Here is a 21143-nt window from a genome sequence, read left to right on the forward strand (position 1 = left end):
ACAGGACTGACTATCCACGTACAACAGGGAAACAAGTCACGTACGACCTTAACGGGCAGGCATGACCAAATAAGGTCGTCACGCCAAGAAGAAGAAGAAGAAGAAGAAGAAATAAAAGCCAATTACCTAGTCTCCTAAACATTACCAAACGATCCTAAACTAGCTGAAATATAAAAGTTTTTTTTCCAAAACCGACGTTGAAGAAACATAATTTGTCATCAGTAAAATGGATAAACAACAAATTATGACAACATATTATGATATACATTCCCACTTGAAAAAAATTTATTGCAATTCCATTTTCCGCATCTTGCTCATATGTCATTCCTATATCTTCATTTCAATAGCGATACAAACCAACAAAACTAAGAAAGTCCTGTTCTTCGTTATATCTGCAAACCATTTCCAACTTTTCAGTGGTCGGATAAAGACGATCTTCGCTATCAATTTGTCGTCCCTCTCCTAACTTTCGATTGATGTTTGCAACGCGTAGATCAGCACGATTGATCATTACATTAGCCGAATTCTTTGTTTCGCTTGTTCGCTATTAGAGTTATGGTGTGTCTGGTTCTTTTTTTTTTTTTTTTGTTGGATGGTTTTTCATTTGTTGTCTTTGTATGATATTCATGATTATGTCGCTTAATGCTACCTCAAACGTGTTTCTGTTGAACAAAGAATGAAATGAGAGCTACCATTTTGTCTAAAATATATTCGTGATTGGTGACACCGGGTGGAGTTGGACTAAGTTTGTGCTATAACAGAGGCTCCTGGTGCCGATTGTTGGCGCCACGACGCGGTTGATTTCTGGCTGGAGTTCCGGCCTTCCGGTTGAAGCGTTCCTCGAGCATCAGCTCGTGGGCGGCAAGGTCCATCTCTTCCTGTGTCATGTCCAGAGCCTCCTGCATTTCCATTTGAGCACAGTGCACCAGATCCAGATCACAGTACTTCCCTAGGCCCTGCTGTGCAAGTACCTAATAAAGCGGTAAATTGTGCAGCAAAAGAAGAGGAAAGGAAAGTGCTTTACTTATGCCCAGGTCCTGGTGCCCGTTTCTTTTCGTAGTATCCCCTTACCCTGCCGACGAGGCTCTCTGCCGATCCAATTACTTCGGAAGATGTTTTATGCATATCGCGGGGACTACTTGGCGTTGAGTAGATGAGACGATCCTTTTCAAAATTATCGATCCGACCATCGGCGCGACCATCTATGAGGAAAGAAGGTATGCGAATTACCACAAACGGCACGATTGATGAACCCCCGGATGACAAAAACATTCCATTTTACGGTGTTACGGCCATTACGTTAAGCATGTCTTGTTTGTTTTGTACATGAAGCAAGCAAGCAAGGTATAACAGGGGGTTTTCAAAGAAAACATCATGTTGCAGGCGTTCTAGTGAAGCGTTCACGAATGTTTTAATACGGTAACGGTCCTTACGAACAGTGTTTCCTTCGAAAATCACAAGATACCCCAACGAATAACAACTACGGCAGTGATACATATCTCTCTTTCTGCCAACGCCATCTGATTACGCACCCTGCAAAAAGCATATGGCCAACAGGTCTATCCGCACAGCAGGTCTCCCAGGCCACAGGCGCTTCTGTTACCTGGCGACGCCATCGGAGCGGAAGTTGCAGCCCTGTGTCGGTTGCACTGAGTGGCCTGCGCCGGCGAGTCAATCGGATGTATTGCGGATGAAAATGGATGTAATCATTTAGATGTGTGTAATTTCGCGTTCTGATCGGTTACACTGTAATAGATTTTTGTTTCTACCGCTAACAGTTATTGAAAGCTCCAACGCGATCGGAAAGTCTTACAATGAACATATCTCAAGTCAAGGTCTTAATTCTTTTATATGTGCTGCCAAGCAAATTGCACTAGAAAATATATTCTCATCATCAGAAAGTCACCCCCATTCAAGAAATTCTAAATGGAAAAGTATGCTCAAACCCAAGCAATAAAAATGCTTCCTAAGAAATAAACAGAAGGATGACTTCGTAAAGCGTTAAATATTACCAGATTGCCCTGAGATAAATGTATCTCGAAAATTATTAGAATGTAAAGAAACAGCTGATTCTCAGGCTTTTTCATCTATCAAATTAAGATAGGTTCTTATCTTGAGATAAAATTTATTCTTTTAGCTATTATTATTTCAACATTGCATTACAGCCATCCATTTCGTCACGGAACGCTATACAACAAAAAAAAATTTAATCAAATTTGTACGAGTTAGTAATTTTTAATAAAGTTTTAAAAATAATTCCAACGAAGAACAATTCTTTGTTATCAAACCAAAAGATGTAAAGCATCGTGAAACGGCTGCTAGTATTATAACTATAATCATTTTCTACAGTCAATAACCGAGAATCTACGATAGTCGCCATTGATGCTGGATTCGTTTTGTAGCACCGATCGCACCGAAATCGCAATTGTTAAGAATTTTTAAACAATTGAGGGTATTTTAATTGGGAGGACGGAAACGATACGAACTGTCAGATTTCTCGTCGCGGTCCCATACAAAAGGTAAACAACACCTTTGAAAAAAGCGAAAAAAGGCTAGCCGTATCGTTTCGTTTCCGCGCATCGTCTCGACACGTAGGTGGCATCGTTTTGGATCGTCGAGACGGCCAGCCATTTTTTCGCTTTTTTTCAAAGTGTTGTTTACCTTTTGTATGGGCCAGTGTCGAGAAGTTTATCGTTTCCACGCTCCCAATCGTGATACACTCAAATATTTAAGATTTTCTACGTAGGCAAGATTTTTTTATGCAGCTACCGAGTCGATTTTAGATGTTAACACTTTGACTGCTTATAATCCACGTAGTGAACCTTACATAGTATTGCTCTAATATCACGTTGGCTGCCATGTCACCTAAAAGTGGGTGACAGCTAGTGTTGTGTCAAGAAGCTCTTTTCATTGAGCAGAGCAGAGCCTGCTCGCTCAATTAGATGAGCAGAGCGAGCCACCTATAGGTTTTGAGCGTCCGCATTAACTTTGGGCCCAGTGTAATTTTACATCCCTCGGACGTTATTGATTATTTTTCGTAAAAATCCGTACAGATGTGTAGCGACGTTAATTAGAACCAAATCATTAATATAAAACATCCTTATTTTTACTGTCATGCTTTCCGCTACATGCTTCTGCTGCACAAATATATTAAAAAGTAGCAATAACACGAAGAAGGTTCAAACGCAAACGAGACGAAAAAGTAACCGCACCGTTTGTAGAAACAAAGCTGGGTCAAACGTTCCAATAAACCCGTACACAATCACACATACGCGCACGCAATGCGTACGAATACGACGAAGAGAATAAAAACAAAAAAACTAACGGGTCCAATAGACCCGTGCACAATCACACATACGCGCATGCAATCCGTACAAGTGCGACAAAGAGAATAAAAACAAAAGAAAGAACATAACCCAAACGCGCCGCGATATCCACGCCTCGCTCAGAGCAAACAGCCTGCAAAAACTAAGGACGAGACATGAAGGAGGACACGAAGGGGAAAATCGTACCCTTCCACTTTGCCTAAGAGCGTATGTCGCTATCTCTTTCACTGGCGGACCGACACCGGCGGACCGACACCGGCGGACCGACTCCGGCGGACCGACTCCGGCGGACCGACACCGCCGGACCGACACCGGCGGACCGACACCGGCGGACCGACACCGGCGGACCGACACTGATCAACCAGCATGACTCATGGATTTGTCAGTCCCAAGGGACCGACGTGGCGTGAACGGAAACTTCACCCAACGGAAACGGTCAGTCCCCAGGGACTGACATGGCGGTTAACGTGTTAACAATCACCAACCGCATTAAACGAACAAGTTTGAGTTTGATGAGCCACCGGTACAATTGAGTTTGATGAGCCACCGCACAACTGAGTTTACTGTGCCACCGCACAATTGAGTTTGATGAGCAAGCTCAGTAATTGAGCAAGCTCAGTAGATGAGCAAGCTCAGTAATTGAGCAAGCTCAGTAATTGAGCAAGCTCAGTAGATAAGCAAGCTCAGTTGGTGAGCAAGCTCATTAGGTGAGCCACCTCAGTTTTTGTTTCAGAGTAAAAGTAGTTTCACATAAATAAATGAAAATGCAACATAAAAACTAGTAGTAATATTTAAAACAAGTTGTTTGAGAAGCTGTCTTTGCTTGGCCTTCGAAAACCATTGGTTTAATAAATGTTATAAACAAATTACATTAAAAAAGATTGTACTAAAAAAGTGTGCTGAAAACGCTTGGCAGTCAACGTGATATAGTAGAAGGCTAAAGAAATCGTAGTAATTTATTCTTAGGGAAGCTTATTCTATTTGTTAGTTGTTCAAAAACAAGTCTTACTACTTTCTTGTTAACAAGATTATCAAATGTTCTAAGAACTTGTTTTATGTACTAAAAACATGTTCTAAAAACGTTGTCCAGACAAAGTGTTAAAAGATTCCCGAACTTGGTGACCTTTTAGTAATCCGATCAGGTGAGTGAATTTTACTAAAGCTTATGCTAAATGCGAAACAACTCTTTGCAATAAATTATAATCTAAACGTGATAAAAAACATTTGGCATTTGGAGTTGGTCGATATCGTCTGATCAGGCTTGTTTTCATGTATGACTAATGCAGCTCAAATAGTGAGATATATTAATTGCAGTTGTTTTGTATTTCAAACGTGCCGAATACCAGTGCACTATAGCGAATGTTTTGTGCCTCCACCTACCTGCCATGGACATGTTCTGCGAGCCGATGTTAATACTAGTAGCACTTCAGTGTAAATCATTGAGAAAAACAAAAGATGGGATTTAGAACAACCGGTTACTATCGTGTACTACTGAGTCAGTCGTGATCCGTGATCCGTTTAGCAACATCATATACTCACTTGGTCGGAGTCCGTCTAAAGCTCGTATCGTCCAAAACTAGCGGTCGTAGTGGGATGTCACCTGGGCCTCCTGCCCCGTTGCGGTTGACCCCGGCATTACTGCCCGGTGGTCTGAGCCCGTTGCCATTGCCAGTACGCATCATCGGATCGTCGTGCACGGCATGAAGGATGCTCTCCGCGATATGGCTATATCCTGCTGTACTGTTGCTGACGCAGTTCTGCTTTGGTTTTTGTTCATGGTTTTGCCCTTCGCTCGGACCAGTTAGAACTGTGTGCATGGCGGCCGAAGCGGCCATCGACGTGGCGGACATTTTGTTGTTGTTTGAGTTCCACTTTTGCTTCGATCCAAATGGACCCGGTCGGCGTATCGATGACCATACATTACCAAACAATGTATGGTTGCGCTATAGAGCCGATGAATACTTAATTAGGGGTTGTAATTTCTTAAAGCCACATGAATATGGCGGCTAACTTACCCTGTGTGAAGGTTCCGGATTGTCATCACCGATCTCCTCCAGGTTGCCGGAAATGGCACGCTTCAACTCTGGGCCGGCCTCATGCAGCGTCCGCAAACCCGCCTGCAACGTCATTGTTCGCCTCTTGTTTTGGTCACTGTTGAGCTTATTGTCGTTTTCCTTGCGTTTCTTGAACCGCCGGAAGTAGTCCTGGATGAGGAAGGTGGCGTAGAACTTGCCCACCGTCACCTCGTCGTCTACGCCAGGCGGCGGTACGACCTGATCGAGAAGCTTCGGGTTGGTTCGCTTCCAGATCTGCTTGATTGTCGTGCGGAGCTCGGCGTTGGCGTCGTCGATGTTGCCCTCGGTTTTGATCTTCAGCGAGGTGCGCACCACCGCGAACAGGGTCGCGTTGAACAGCACTGTTCCGTCACTGTTGAGTGGCATGTTCATCGACACCAGCCGTTTGCAGGCCACCCGGTGCGGACATAGCTTGCCGAAACCGAGTGGGGGCGATATCTTGCGCAGCAGCGTCACCACGTCCAGGTGCTTGATGCGCCCCTTCGCGTCCGGATCGTACTCGCTCCAGAGGCGCACGAACTCGTCCAGATGGTGCGGACCCAGAATCGACCAGTCACGCGTCAGATAGTCGAAGTTGTCCATGATGACGGCCACGAACAGGTTGATGATCAGGAACGAGCAGAGCACGTAGAACGAGATGAAGTACGGAAAGGCGATGCTGGAGCCGCAACCGTCGGGCGACCCAGCGTCATCAGATTTGGCATCGCAGTTCACCTCGCCAGGGCGAGCCGAGCAGTCCAACATAATGTCTTGCCAGGCCTCGCCGGTTGCCGATCGGAACAGAACCAGTACGGCTTGCGGAAATGTTTGGAAGTTGTTGTTTCGGTGTATGGACGTTTCATCATCCATTGCTATTTTTCCAAACACCTGAAAGAGTGAGAGAGGGAGGCGATGGTTTCAACCAAGTATAACAACAATCCCAACTTCAAATCATTACCTGCATTCCGATGACGGCGTAGATGAAGAATAACATCACTATCAAAAGCGCAACATATGGCAGTGCTTGGAAGGACTTGATAAATGTCCACAAAAGAGTGCGGATACCTTCACCTCTGGCAAGCAGTTTCACCAATCGCATCACGCGAAACAGTCGGAAGAAGTTGATGGAGATAATGCTCGATCCACCCTACAATAAGAAAGGAGATAGAATTCAGCTCAATGCCTTGCCAGCGTCTTCAACCTGGCGTTTTTAACAACAATCGTACCCACCTTCATTCCTTTACTAACGTTAACTTCCGAGTACACGATATCGATAAAACTTCCGAGTACAATTATAAAATCAAACACGTTCCATGCGTCTCCAAAATAGTTCTAGTTCGAAATAAACGAGAGACAATTACTAAACACTTCTGAACGCCAGATATAGCCGAAATGGACAGCAGTGGAATCTGCTAAGTCCCTTCCAGCTTAGCAGCCACCTACCTTAAATCTAAAGGCTGCTAATTTAAAAACAAACTCCAAGGCGAACACCGCCGTAAAGATGAGATTCAGTAAATCGAGGACCTCTGTATAGATCTCCGGTTGTCGGTAAAACTTCATAGAAAGTGTGATGGTGTTGATCATGATCAATATAAATATCATATACTCGAAAGGCTGCGACGTAACAAACCACCAGACTTTATACTGTATTCGGTGCTTCGGTATGTACCGTCGTATCGGTTTCGCCTTCAGTGCGAACTCTATGCAGTTGCGTTGATTCTTGTCTAAATCGCAGTTCTTGTACTCCTGTTCACCTTCGTTTTGGAATGTAACGATAACGAAACCAACGAAGATGTTCACCATAAAGAACGCAATGATAATGATGTAGATGATGTAGTACGCCGCTACAATTGGTCGGAAATTATGTATCGGGCCCGAATCTTCCTCATGTGAGTCGATTGATACATACAGCAAACTGCAGAATATTACCGGCAAAAACAAAGCAACAATAAAAACACATATTTGTAGAAAGGGCCATTTGGTCGGAAAACAATTGATAGCTTACCCAGGCCATCCTTCAAACGTAGATACGGTGAACAATGTTAACATCGCCTTCGATACATCATCGAAGTGGAATCGGTTTCGCGACCAATATCTTTCTTTTGAAACAGGTTTATCTACGTTGCCATCTTCATACACCAGGTATGTTCCACTGAAAAATAAAAGATTTTAAAAATGGTAATCTCCAACTTTCACCATATAAAGCATTGAACAATCATTAATTTAAAAAAAACACTTTGTACTATTGTTGGCGAGTTTATGAATTTAGATTTGAATGGCACTAAAAAGTCAGAAGAAACTCAGTCGTCCATCGTTTGTAATTTCCATTTCTGTACTTAAACATTTTATTTTCAATATTTTTACCATTATGATTGGAAATAAGATCTTCTTATGGATTCTTCATATTTTTACTATTTTCCTATTTTTTGGATTCATTCATATGATTCGTAATACAACTAGTCATCGTACATGTGAAAGAATTTTAAGGGGCAAAGAGCGTCAACTATATGGTTTTGCACGGTACTTACTGACATTCTGATTCCTGCATTTTCGATCCATCGGAACACGAGAAAAATTTGCCCTATTTGGAAAAGATAACAAACAATTAGTGATATAAAACGTTTCGTTTGTTAAATGTACCTTCACACAGCTCCAGGGACACAAACTTGCAAGGACTTTACAGCGTTAACTCAACTCTCTGTTCCCAGTTTAAAATAGTAAAGAAGACGAAGTTCTTGTACAAAATGCGCTACTACTTTGAGGATCAAAGAGTTATATTATTCTTAAAATGCACTATTGTATTAATCTTCAAGTGCAATATTATTCTACATTTTTTCGCGTTTTAAATTTCGTTATATTGGAATGATAAAATTCGGACAATGAATGTTTGATGTGAGGAAAAGAGAGTCGAAAAGCTTTGAAAATATATTTCATGTTCATGCACATAACTCCAATAAATGTCAAAAAGATACACTTATGCCGAACAATTTGCTCAAGCGAATATTTTTCCAAAAAATTGTGTAGGAAGACATGCACAACACACATATTTAGCATACAAAACACACATCTCATGCACGTTAGTATTTACATAATTGTAGTGCAAGATCCAAATATCTATTATTTCAAAAACAACTTAAAGCAAGACATAACATCTAATAACAACATATCGAGGTGTGTTACAAAGCAAGATCAGTAGAAGCATTTAGAAAAAATAATATACAATCAATCCTGGATGCAATTGTATCGAATATCGGATAAATACTCATATACGATAACAATCAACCTGATTTCTTGTATTTTTTGTTTGTTCCAAAAAATTTTCAATCGAGGTTAATCAAAACCATCACATCAATGTGTTTAATTTGCTTTCTTCCACGCCCGTTTGCACTTTTATCTTTACGTTATACACGCATACATAGGTTATTTTTCCTGACCAGCCTGTTATTGAAAGATCACTTTTTCAGCACTAAATTTCAAACATTCATTCGATGGGCATTCAAATTCATCAAAAATCCCTAAAAAGAATAAATAACGCATGTCTACAATACAAAAATTACATGCACATTATTGCATCAAATAGTTTCCACCCAGCCCAATAAAAGCATTATTGCCCATAATCATAACAACTCAACTTGTTTAGACACATCAAAAGTGGTATTTTTCTATATTTTTTACCCTCGTGCTTTATTCTCTTTATTCAAAATTCACATTCCTTTATCACACATTACTATCGATGAAGCATATAAGTAAAGCCCATTAATTATTGGTGATTTAAATATACAACCAGTGCATAAAAATCCTCAACAGACGATCACAAGAAAAATAAAAATGCTTGGTTAAATCAGCCTTAAGCTAAGTCAAAAATATCTTCGTTTCATCAACCGCTAATGAAGCATCATTTTGCCAAAATAAAAATTAAATTTTTCAAAACATTATTATCATTATCTGTCATTATTATCTTCAGCATCATCAAACGTTGTTTACTATTGTTAAAGCCTTAGTGAAAGTACCAGTTTTCTTAAATGGTTTTAATTCATCATTCTGCAGATAACCTTTTCTGCGTATAATTAAAAGAAAGTGCATTATGCTGTTTACAAATATACTTACAGATTAATGATCCTGATCCTGTTAAAAATGACAGCAAATGTAGAAGATTTTACTTATCACTGTTAAACCAAAATTATAATGCACGTCGGCGATGAAATGAATATGTGTACATTTCGGTTTAAATGCGTGCCTCAAGAAATTTAACATGAATAATTCCATCCTTAAATAAGAAGATAAAACTTCTTAGATTAGAGGAATGCTAACAACATTCAACATTGGATAACCAAAATCAGCTAACCTGGTACTGCTTATCAGCACATGTCTTAAGTATTTGATTAAATAAAATGCTAGTCGTGCATCCCAATGTGTACACAAAATTCAAAATATGTTTAGTCTTGTACACGCAATTCGATAAACTGTTGGTAGTCCAAATTATAGTTCTAGTGGAACATTCCTCATTGAATATACAAGCGCATGAAACTAGTTCAGTTTAAGAATAAATAGAATTCGTTTCATTTCTTTTTAAATTACAGAATTTGGGACATGCACCAGTTAGTAGGTTCAACTGCACGATGACATGCTTTATACACCGATCAAACATTGCAATAGTTCACTTATTGTAACTTCTTCGCTCGATGCAAATGTCAAACATGATTTTATGATTCACAAATAGGTATTCAGAAAATTCTTTTCTTAAATTCATGACACACCAAAACTAGCACTCAACTTTTTTCACCATTGGTAAACTTCAATTGTAACATCATTTACATGTGTATTCCATTCACTTGAATCTATATAACCAACATAACAAAACTCGAACAATGAAGATCACAACTTCAAACCGTTTTCTCTTAATCGTAAACAAATCTCTACTTCAAAATTAAATTAAGATTTCTTTACCGCCATATCGTTTTTCCCCATGTAAATTTCTTATCTTCAACTTTATATTCTAACTTATTTTACACTCTATATCACTCATTTCATATAAAGCTTCCTATTTCTTCTGTTCAAAATCTTCCTACTTGCGCTATTTTCAACTTAACAATTTCATGCTTATTCACACTGTTCGTTTAAATATATTTTCTGTGAAATGTAACAGAGGGATGTGGAGGTTAAGTTGAATTTCTTTCGAGATGCTTAATATAAATCTGATTGCAAAAAGAAATAGCAGATCCTGCATATTCCCAAATTGAAAACTATTTGTTAATCATTTCTACATTTCGAATAAAAGAGCAGCATAATCAAAATAAACCTCAACAGAAATTCTTCAATCCTCAAATTCTTCTCCCAACGTAAACGTAACATTCAAAAAAAGATGTGCATACACACCAGAAAAGAGAAAAAAATACAACAATCCGAAAAGGTCAAGTATAAACAGAACGAGAATAATCCAGATGATACGCAATCCATTGAAAAAGACAAACCACATTAACAACGTTATTGTTTTATATATGTACAAATATTATACTTAAAGTAAACATGAACAAAAGAGACTAACATTGCTTACTACTCAACACCAAATGTGGATAAAATGTGGGTAAAAAATTAAAATACAAAGCGACTACTACGGTAAATCAAGTCGTGAAACATCGTGAACGTTTCTATGAAAAGTTAAAAACAAAACGCCATTATCTAGAATGAAATATAGAAGTGGGTAGGTGACAAAATAGACAACAAAGAGAAAAACTTAGACGACTACAGTGACACAATTACAGCCTATAAATGAGCCATTAATTACCTTGAACAATTGTACTCCTATCACAGCAAACATAAACTGCAAGAGGTACGTCACTAGCATAATGTTGCCGATAGTTTTTATGGCAACTATCACACATTTCACTACGTACTGAGGAGAATCCGCGTGTACGGAAAAGAATTGTAGTTAAAGATGCATATCAATTCGAAGGGTTATACATGAACATATTTAAATAACATCCCCCGTGTCGTAAATCTAAGAACCACCACTTATTGTTCATTGAGACGTTTTAGTATTTCCGTCACATAGGCTACATTTGTAGCCGTCTCGTTACTAAACGCAACAAAGTAGATTTATCGTTTCCTTCATTTCTAACGCATTGGCAACATGTCCATCCAATTATAAGGTTGGTTTTCTTTCATTTGCAGGTTGGTCTGGAAATAACTCTATAACAACTACACAGCACAGATTATGGTTTAGTAGCAAAGATAAAATTAAATAAGAATAACTAATGGAACAAAATTTCAAAGCAACAAAACCAGTACAACTAGTTAATTCATCAATATAAGCCCTTCGCAACGCATCGATGATACCGTTGGATGTATTCATACACAGGCAATTTTTCTCTTCAATTCACCTAATTGAACTAAAATCAAAAACAACTTTATCTGTGAATAAATATACAAAACTCTTAACAATTTTCAAAACGTAGTTTTGTCCATCCATCATAATAGCTACCCTTACCAGTGTTCAGTTCAAATAGTATTCAATTTGTTAGATTTCGGGAAACAATAGCGAAATTTGTTAAATTAAATTAATCTAAATCTCTTAGAGTTAAAGAAAAATGAACCAACAAATTTGCCGATATTTTAAGAAAATTGTTATAAACGTGTCTATCAATACCGCGTATATGAACTTAGTAATATTTTTTTCTTCAGTTCAGACACTTCAGTTCCTCTGAGTAATCTAATTGCTTTAGAAAATATGTTAAAATTCAAAATTGAAAGGTTTAGCTATAGCAGCTTTTCAAAATTAAAATGTAATGGTAAATTTATTGTAAAAAAGAAAATCCGTCCGAGTTTCAAATTGAAATCAATGTACACACTTAATACACAAAAATATCGAACGCTTAACTAAATAGCGTCTGAATAAATGATAAGATCACGAAAAACTAACAAACTAAAGAGGTAGAGTGGATGATTTGTTGATTCTATCGAACATGAAACGTTTTTTTATCAATTTCACTTTTACTTGGGTACTGTGTACAAGGGTACACACTTTTTAGAACCCAAAAAATTACAGATTGTATTCATAAAAACGAAAAAGAAGAGAAAAACGACTTTGTATAATTTACCATACCGTCGAGAGGAGGAACCGGGGGTATCAAAAGGCTGCAGCAAGGGATAAGTTAGAGTATGGTTTCAAATGGAAATCATTAGAATTCCATTCGTAAAAGCTCCTACCGATGGAAAATACAGTTGAAGAAAAACATCAACAACAACAATTTAGAAGATCTATACAGCGCACCTATTTGGGATACCGGGTAGCGTAGGATGAAGTATACGGTAAAATTAGAGCGCTCAGATCAAAAGGAAGTAACACAGGAAGTAAAATAAAATGAAAACTCAATAAACGTAAGGAAACGAAACTCCAAATCAAACACAAATCCGAAAGTAACGAAAATAAAACAACGCTTGGCCGCAGGTTTGCGTCCTACCTTATACAACTGCACTCCGATAACGGCGAACATAAACTGTAGCAAGCAAGTGACCAGCACAATATTGCCGATTGTCTTTACTGCTACTATAACGCATTGCACAACATGCTGAGAATTATACATAAGAATGAAGAACATAGAAACGAAGTTGAAAAGATAAATGCAGGTTCAGTCGTACAATCCCAAAAGTGCGATAAAAATGCGGGTTCAAACCGATTGCAAAATTAAATAAATGCCAAGGTTTGATCACTCCAACGTCTACCATGCACTGCATAGTCTGACGTTCACGGGGAGAAAAATATGAAAACCCGTTCCGAGCTGGCATATAGCCGCTAGGCATCGACATTTGTGACCATCCTATGTAAAAATCTAAGCTTAAGGCAATGGTGTTGGTATGCCTAAGCCGAATTAGAAAATAAACACGATATCCCGACCTTTCTGCCACTTTGGACCTTGGCCACAATAAAAAGACATACCTTTAATCCTTTTGCACGATTAATTGCACGCAATGGTCGGAGCACTCGTAGAACTCGTAGAATTTTTATCACAGAGATCGCACCAGAACTATATTTTGTGGAATAATGAAAAATAATGTATTCGATTTTAAATATACCCTCTGTCCATATCCAATCCATTCATACCTGAAGAACATTGATATTAATGACACGCATACGACAAGCAGATCCAGTAAATTGAACGCCGATCTGCAGAATGCACCGTCGTGAAAGAGAAAACCATACGATACCAATTTCAGGAGCAGCTCGATCGTGAACACCGATGTAAAGAAATAGTCGAAGTAGTTCAATATCTGGTTCCGTTCGCTATTGGCATTCAAGGGGTCTTCCGCAGCAAGCATGGCTGATGAGAACATGATGCACACCAGAATAATGTTGCCAAACGTACTGTGGTTGCAGAGCCAGTGGCAAAATATGCGGAACCTAGCGGAGTGTACAACAGAACTCATTAGATCAGCAGAGGAAAATTTGCTAGTACAGTGGCAACGCATAATAGCAAACAAAGAAGTTAGTTGGACTGATATGTTCTACTTTGAATATCTGGCCTATACAGCAAGGCGTCATACACACGGGAATATTCTTTTGTTAACACAATGCAGAAATGAGCAGGGAGGAAGTTCGCTAATTATCCAATCTGCAGCTATTTTTAAAGTTATCCCATACTTTATTTTAGTTAACTACTGAATTATAGATAAATCAACATTCTGAACTTTTTTTTCTTTTCCCAGTCAGCTCGCACCTATGAGCACTGTTGACATAAAAATTGTATGTGAAAATGCGGTCAAACATGCTTATAGCCATTACCGGTTATAGCTGTGAGCTTGTCCATATGCTGGAATTACATGACGCTACACAAATATCTCTCATTTGAATTCGGTAACAACTCAAATGCAAGAGAATCAAGATTTAGATAATATGGAACAATGTAGTTATTGTGAGATAACATTGTTCTCAAGCAGGATCATCAGAAAAGCATACTACTTATTAATTAAAGGACTCAAAACAAGCAAAAGGAATTGCAAACACATTAATATGGTGCAACATGGATAGGCTTGTACACAGCATTGCTTCAACCACCAACAGGATACCATTGTACTTCGTAACGCGTTCGTATTTTAGGAGCAGGGTAAAAGGAGTCAACAATCTTCGGCATCAGCGATGAACAACGCGCAACGTGCCTTTTATTATAGCAGGGACGAGCGGACACAATCAATGCATTCAGAAAAATATTTGTAATATTTCAACCTGTTTGTTTTAGACAGTATGAAAAACGCTGATCCATCTGGTATCGGTACGATGGTATTGACGACATTTAACTCGGACATACGGCGTGGCCTAGCCACCCGAAGTCCATCTTCTTGTGAATCTATATATCAATGTGCAAAACAAAAACAAATGGAAACGAAAACGAAATATACCATTAGTACCATGTGTCAAGGGCACTCGACTCTGTACGGACGGTTCGAAGCAAACTTGGACATAAGTGTAATTATCCTCTGCCTAGCTCCGACACCGTCAGTATTGTCGAGTGCCCATATGCAATTACCTGTTCGTTGGGGAGAAAAGAAGCAGTGAGTTTGCTTTAGGAATAGGTTTTTTCGATTTTTTTACACTCAGCTCCGATAAACGACGTGGGCGAGCAGATGCAGTCGGAGGTTCATCGAAAGTCTCACCTAAAATTGTAGCGTACAAAAGAAATGCTTATCATCATAGGCTAGGATTACACTTTAAGCAGCGATGGTTGGTTATTCGAATAACTAAGTTTTTAACATGATTCTAGCGTAAAGCTCTGGTGAATTGCTGCTCTATTGAAACGACTGAAAATATAAAGTTTGCGAAAAAAAACCACTAATAAAAATTACGAACCTTGAGTATCTTGCTCTTCATAACCCTCGTCATCCTCAGCCACTGGTATTTTTGATTCGGAATCATGTCCTTCGTACTCATCAGACCTTAAATATTATATAAGCATAATGCATTGATCATGCTGCAGTTATTCAATTCGCCTTCCAACCATGTACTTTGGTCCACTCACATGTTCATTGGATCATTATCAGAATCCAGATTGTCTTTGTCATGATCCATAAATCCGTCGTCACCATGCTCGGTTGGAGTTGGCTCATGAGATAGTTTTTCCTCGCCTTCCTCCGGATTGTCTCCTTCGTCCTTTTCGACAGTCGTCAGCGAATCCGCATCGGCCAAATTATCCACAGCAATAGCCAAGAACACATTTAAGAGAATATCTAAGGCAAGCAAATTGTGTTAAGGCAAAATACGAAACGTAACACGTGTGCCTGTTTTTAACAAACTTTAACTATTTTTATGTTTTTTTAAAAGGATACAGTTACCACATATGAACAAAATTATGAAGTAAATGCTGGCAATGATGCCCATTGAAGCTACACCTCCATAGGCCTGAATTCCATCGTACATTACAGTATTCCAATCTTCACCGGTTAATATCTGCACAAGAGAAAAAGTTCAGTTAATATTTTATTCTTCATATTTCTAATTGTCGGCTTGTCTTACTTGAAATACCGTCAATAAGCTTTGTACGAAGCTATCGAAGTTTGAACGAGGCTTGTCGACGGAGCTGTTAAAGTTAAACTTTCCTCCAAAGACCTGCATACCCAAAAGCGCAAATATAACAATGAACAAAAACAGCAGCAAAAGGAGGGATGCAATGGATTGTATAGAGTTCAGCAGTGATGCTACTAAATTGGACAGTGATTGCCAGTACCTACGGGGGAAAAGAAATATTCATAAAAGAAACTCCGATGAACCGTCTAACATGGTCTACTTACTTGGTTACTTTGAACACACGTAGCAAGCGTACACATCGCAGCACAGAAACCCCGAGTGGGGGCATGATTTGAGTACTGGTAAGTATCATCTCTCCTATGCTTCCAATAACGACAAAGCAATCGAACCGATTGAACAAGGACGCGAAATATACTTGAAAGCCCAAACTGTACATCTTAAGTAACATCTCCATCGTGAACAGGGCCACGAAGAACATGTTTGTGTTTTCTAGAAAAAATATCAATTTTCGAGAAAATATCCACTTTTATCGTATTAACATGTTTCAAGAGATGTTTCGGTAGGATAGTAGTTACCTTGAAAGTCATCGAGCCATGGCGGCTGCCGATAGTGCTCCGTGGCAAGCACACCAGTGTTTAGGAATACCAGTATAATAATCAGCCAGTAAAACGCCTGGGATTTGACTGCCTTACGGCATGCGCGACGTAAGCGTCTATTGACGCGCTCGAAAGATTTTCGTTTCCGGGCACACCATGACTCCTGTCGTACTTCACCGTCTTCGCCAAGGTTGTCCGATGAATCTAGCTCAATCGTATTTTTCGTTTTTCCTTCTTGCAACCCACTGGCCTCGTTATCAGGATCGATATCTTCGGCTTGTGTGATCCAATCCAAGTATCCGCAAAAATCTTCATCGTTTTGTTGCTTCTCGCGTAGCTTTTGAAAATCTCCACGATTCTTTGCCTTCGTACGCTCCTTCGAAAACTCTCCGCTCAACACACCGAGAATAAGGTTCATCACGAAGAATGCACCCAAAATGACCATCGAAATGAAGTAAACCCATTGCCAGCTGCTTCCCATAGCATCTTCGATCTGTAAAGGAGAAGAAAGTCAGTAACAGAATGATTCTCTAATAGCATTTCGGAGCACTCACGTAGTATAGCATATCGGTCCAGCCCTCCAATGTTACACACTGGAACACCGTCAACATCGATAGACCAAAGTTATCGAAGTTGGTGATGCCGAAGTTCGGCCCCTCCCAGTAGTATCGGCATACCATTTCCGGCGATATAGTGTCACAATGAAACCCGTCTTCTCCGCAGGGATGTGGATCATCCATAATTTCACCTGCGGGCAGCAGAGCAACTCGTGAACAAAGTTATGGTACGACAACTTATGACATCTCTTACCAGTTTCATTGTGGAAACAAGATTTGTGTAATTTTCCCGAGAAAAGCTCTAGTCCTATGATAGCGTAGATGATTATCACAAACAATACCAGCAGGGCTATGTGTAGTAAAGGCACCATGGCACGTAAGATCGAATTGAGAACGACTTGTAAACCTTCAAATACAAATCATTGTTACACCAGTTAGTTCAGTTCAAATTAGGACAGGTAGAACTTTTAACTTACTAGGAACTCCTGACACCAATCGCAAGGGACGAAGGACACGAAATGCGCGAAGAGCTTTCACATCAAATCCTTCCTTCATGAGATTTGAAAGTGCGGTCGATATCATGCTATGGAATGCAATAAATAATCAGAATTAATTATACCTGCCAAATGGTAAATCATATGTTTCTAAAGTTGTTCATTGACATCTCCAATTACCTATTGGACATTTCTAATTACAAAAATGAGGTCCTGACAACGATTCGACTTAGCTGTTACTCAAACTGTATAGCATAAAAGCAGGGTACTGTTTTTTCTGATTTCCTAAATTCACTTCACACATTTCAATGACAAAAAAGTAGTTTTACAGCCTTGGTTTATGTTTTAACATCGCGGGATGATTTAACATCGCATTATGCTAAACTTATAATAAAAAATTATGAATTTGTTCAACTTTTTATTTCCTATGAGGCTAGATATAAGATCATAGAGTAAGCAAACTCGAAAATGGTATCTAAGCGGCATTTATATATCCTGCAATAACTTTTGATCAGCTACAAACAAAACCTTTTGCTATAGGATTTTGTCATGTATTATCCATGTGTAGACGAAGACTCAATGCAGTACTTACCCTATAACAACAATTGTGAAATCAAGTATGTTCCATCCGTTCCGTAGGTACGACCCCGGATGCAGTATGAACCCGTATGCGATCAGCTTCATTATGCACTCAGCAGTAAAAATCACTAAAAAAATATACTCGATCTTCTCCAGTGCCGCGTTCGTGCTATTGGAATCACTGTTAGGAAATGGGGTGTATACAGCTAAGGCAACACAATTGGCAAAAATAGTCAGCAGGATCAAGTATTCGAAGGGTCTGCAAAGAATACAAATAAGCCGGTCAGATAAAAAAGAAACTGGACCACTTTCAATCTTGATGACACCTACTTCCATTCGACTATTGCGATACATAGCTTCCGAAGCGGATTGGTACGAGTCAGACAAAACAAAGCCCGCATCGGCCGATCCGGCTGTGGCTTGACACCGGCACGTCGCGTTGGTTTTTTGGGTGCAATCGGTATGGTCGTGCCGCCAACATTGATGGCACCACCACCTGTTGCTCCCAGCGTTTTCGAGGCTCCGTCAGCCAACAAGGACGCTCCGGAGGCGTGTGGTCCGCCCCCCATGCCACCGCCGTTCATATCGGCGTCCTCCATTCTCGCTGCCGCTTGACTCATTGCCGTAGTCGACTTGAGGGTCGTTTGCCATACATCGGACAGCGAGTGTTGTCGTTTGAGGAAAAACGAACGCGACGGTCCCTTCTTGGCCGGTCGCTGTGCTGACGATGCTAGCGCCGATTTCTTCGAGACTGGTTTCTTGCCCGCTGTAGCGTCCGCCGGTTGATTTAAAGCACGCCCTTCCTGGTCGCCGTCTCCTTTGGGGGATTTCTCCGACGCCGGCGATTTGTTCCGCGAGAAGGACTTGTTTAGTATGCCAAGAAGCTGACTATGTTGCTCCCGCTGCTGCACATGGCCCGCTGGTACTGGCGGAGCAAACGAACCGACGAGGTCGGGGCTGTGAAATGCACCGATCAATTTATTCCCCGACGACAGCACATCCTTCAACTTGTGACTGTTGCGTGCCGGATTCGAGTTTGTCGATTCCCCCGATTGGGCTCCTATAAGCAACAAAACAACGACATATTTAATACTTTGGACACCTGCAGAATATGTATACGATTTTTCAAGAGTTTCCGTGTGCCGTAGTACTGGTTGTCGAAACCGATAGCGCCCAAGAGAGTCCTGCAGTGCGACCAAACCCATCAACCATCCTTCAACTCGGAAAATTAATTTATTCACCAGCACACAGGGGCCGATGGCAGCCTTACCAAACGGAATGCTTTGAAGATGTTTCAACTGCTGATCCGCGAGCATACTATCTTCTGCAGAAGTCATGTTTTCCAAGATTGATGAGCTACTCGCTTTCAGCCGTTTAAGATCCACAGTTTCACCTGGTTTACACCATCATCAGTGTCTGTATTTTTTTATTTTTCGTCCTACTCTAAATAACTTATCACCCTGTTAACGGCGGGCCTCACATCACTGCCGCGTCCCCAACGCTACGTACGCACGCAACAGCACATAATTTTTGCAACTCAGTGTCTGTTTTAATGGGTCATCCATCCCATCGGTCATCATCGATTGCCGGAATTGCATAGGAATGTACAACAAGCAAGCATATAGCATCATGCCAGCTAGAAGAACGCACTTTCGTTGCTGCGACCGCCGCTGCGTCTGTTTCTTTGGTTATCAACGTCATGTCCGGATCAGGAGTAAATTGGCACTCATTATTAACAAATACGATTAATCATGGCACACGATTCGGTCCAACAGGACAAATCCCATTGCGAAGGGATAACCACTATCCACTCTCATTACGGAACACACTCCGCGGAGCACTTATTTCCGATTCAGTAGTCTATTCTTACTGCCGCCGTTGTTCGGTATTCTGATTGGGTCTACTCCAGCGAGGAGGTGCGAAGGAAAACACGAAATTTCCTAATAACAGCATTGAACACATTTCAGTTACTGTCCAATAAGTAATCTATGCTACTTTGGCATACTCCGTAAAAAGTTACTTTCAATCTACTGTTAACTATTCTTTATTAAGCTTAAAAAACCTTGTTTCGAATGCTAAACTGTGCAAGATTTCACTAGTATAATGCTTGGTTGGTCTTCAGTTTCTTACTTCCTACTTGCATTACTTGTGCTCGCCAATCCTCTCAGGAAGGGAAAGTGAACACGTTTCTGCTCGTATACGTGGTTGTATTTGTGTCGTCTTTCACTATTGCGCAGAAGCTTTCGGGACCCCGTTCACCGTTTTCCCCACATCATTCCACAGGAAGAAAACAATATCCTTTTCCTCAATGCTTCTCTCGTGTGCTGCTCCTCTTTCTCTGTCGTTCTTTCTCTCTTTCGCACTCTATTTTACTTCTTTCCACTTTCTCCGTAACTCATTCTCGTACTATCTTGTTCATCTTTTTATACTTCCTTTATCTTATCGCTTTAAATACAGATTCGTGTTCCACTTTTTTAAAATTAAATTAAAAAATTTAGAACGATTTAAATTATTTGAATATCTTAATTATTATTTGTACGATACACTTGACAGATGAAAGATGATATACTTAACATAGTTGTTTTGTTTTTCATTTCTTTTCCTCTGTGTGCCATCAGCACATCAAATTTTCATGCCACTTTCTTGTTGTGGCACTTCACATGACATCATACGATAATATTCACGTTATTTTATCAATTTACTTCGAAAAAGGGGTTTAATTTAAAATTATACAAATTCATAACTGAAATGAATGTGTGAGTTATTGGTTATAAACAAAAATTCAGCGGCGTTTCGATTGGTTCATACTTGGTATTTATAATTCATTCGAGGATGACGTGGTAATCGCTTATCTAAACTGTTTATCTGACCTCCTGTGTTCCAAACAACACCTAATTTCTGGTTAGAAAGATATCCGCATATTCTCCCGACCTCACATTTCTTTTCGCATATTTTCTGTTGTGCGAATGATTCATCTGCACTATGTGGGCACAAAACTACCCCCGTAAATATCTCTATGGT

At 39.9% G+C, this 21143-nt stretch overlaps 1 protein-coding gene across 1 annotated transcript; it reads right to left on the minus strand.

The window, feature by feature from the left end:
- Window positions 1-263: 263 nt before the first annotated feature.
- Window positions 264-19459, minus strand: LOC131264440 (muscle calcium channel subunit alpha-1-like). The gene is made up of 27 exons (XM_058266742.1): window positions 19393-19459; window positions 18453-19182; window positions 18136-18381; window positions 17526-17632; window positions 17303-17455; window positions 17047-17240; window positions 16472-16985; window positions 16160-16385; window positions 15885-16095; window positions 15698-15818; window positions 15391-15598; window positions 15222-15307; window positions 14902-15028; window positions 13482-13778; window positions 13317-13404; window positions 12841-12948; window positions 11166-11273; window positions 7909-7961; window positions 7386-7532; window positions 6824-7295; window positions 6611-6712; window positions 6339-6527; window positions 5342-6268; window positions 4866-5269; window positions 4707-4750; window positions 1072-1202; window positions 264-971 (listed from the first exon to the last, which is right to left on the minus strand). The coding sequence occupies exons 1-27, from the start codon at window positions 19457-19459 to the stop codon at window positions 753-755; spliced, it is 6279 nt and encodes a 2092-aa protein (XP_058122725.1). The 3' UTR covers window positions 264-752.
- Window positions 19460-21143: the final 1684 nt, after the last annotated feature.

Source organism: Anopheles coustani, chromosome 2 (assembly GCF_943734705.1).
Source record: "Anopheles coustani chromosome 2, idAnoCousDA_361_x.2, whole genome shotgun sequence".
In the NCBI taxonomy this organism is placed as follows: Eukaryota; Metazoa; Arthropoda; class Insecta; order Diptera; family Culicidae; genus Anopheles; species Anopheles coustani.

Bases quoted from the DNA above. Each gene is read 5' to 3' on its own strand.
- LOC131264440 (XM_058266742.1), bottom strand. From the start codon at position 19,459: ATGACTTCTGCAGAAGATAGTATGCTCGCGGATCAGCAGTTGAAACAT. The intron at 17,241-17,302 runs GTAAGAGATGTC...TGCTGCCCGCAG, and splicing joins TTGTTTCCACAATGAAACTG to GTGAAATTATGGATGATCCA. The intron at 16,096-16,159 runs GTAAGTAGACCA...TTTCCCCCGTAG, and splicing joins CGTGTGTTCAAAGTAACCAA to GTACTGGCAATCACTGTCCA.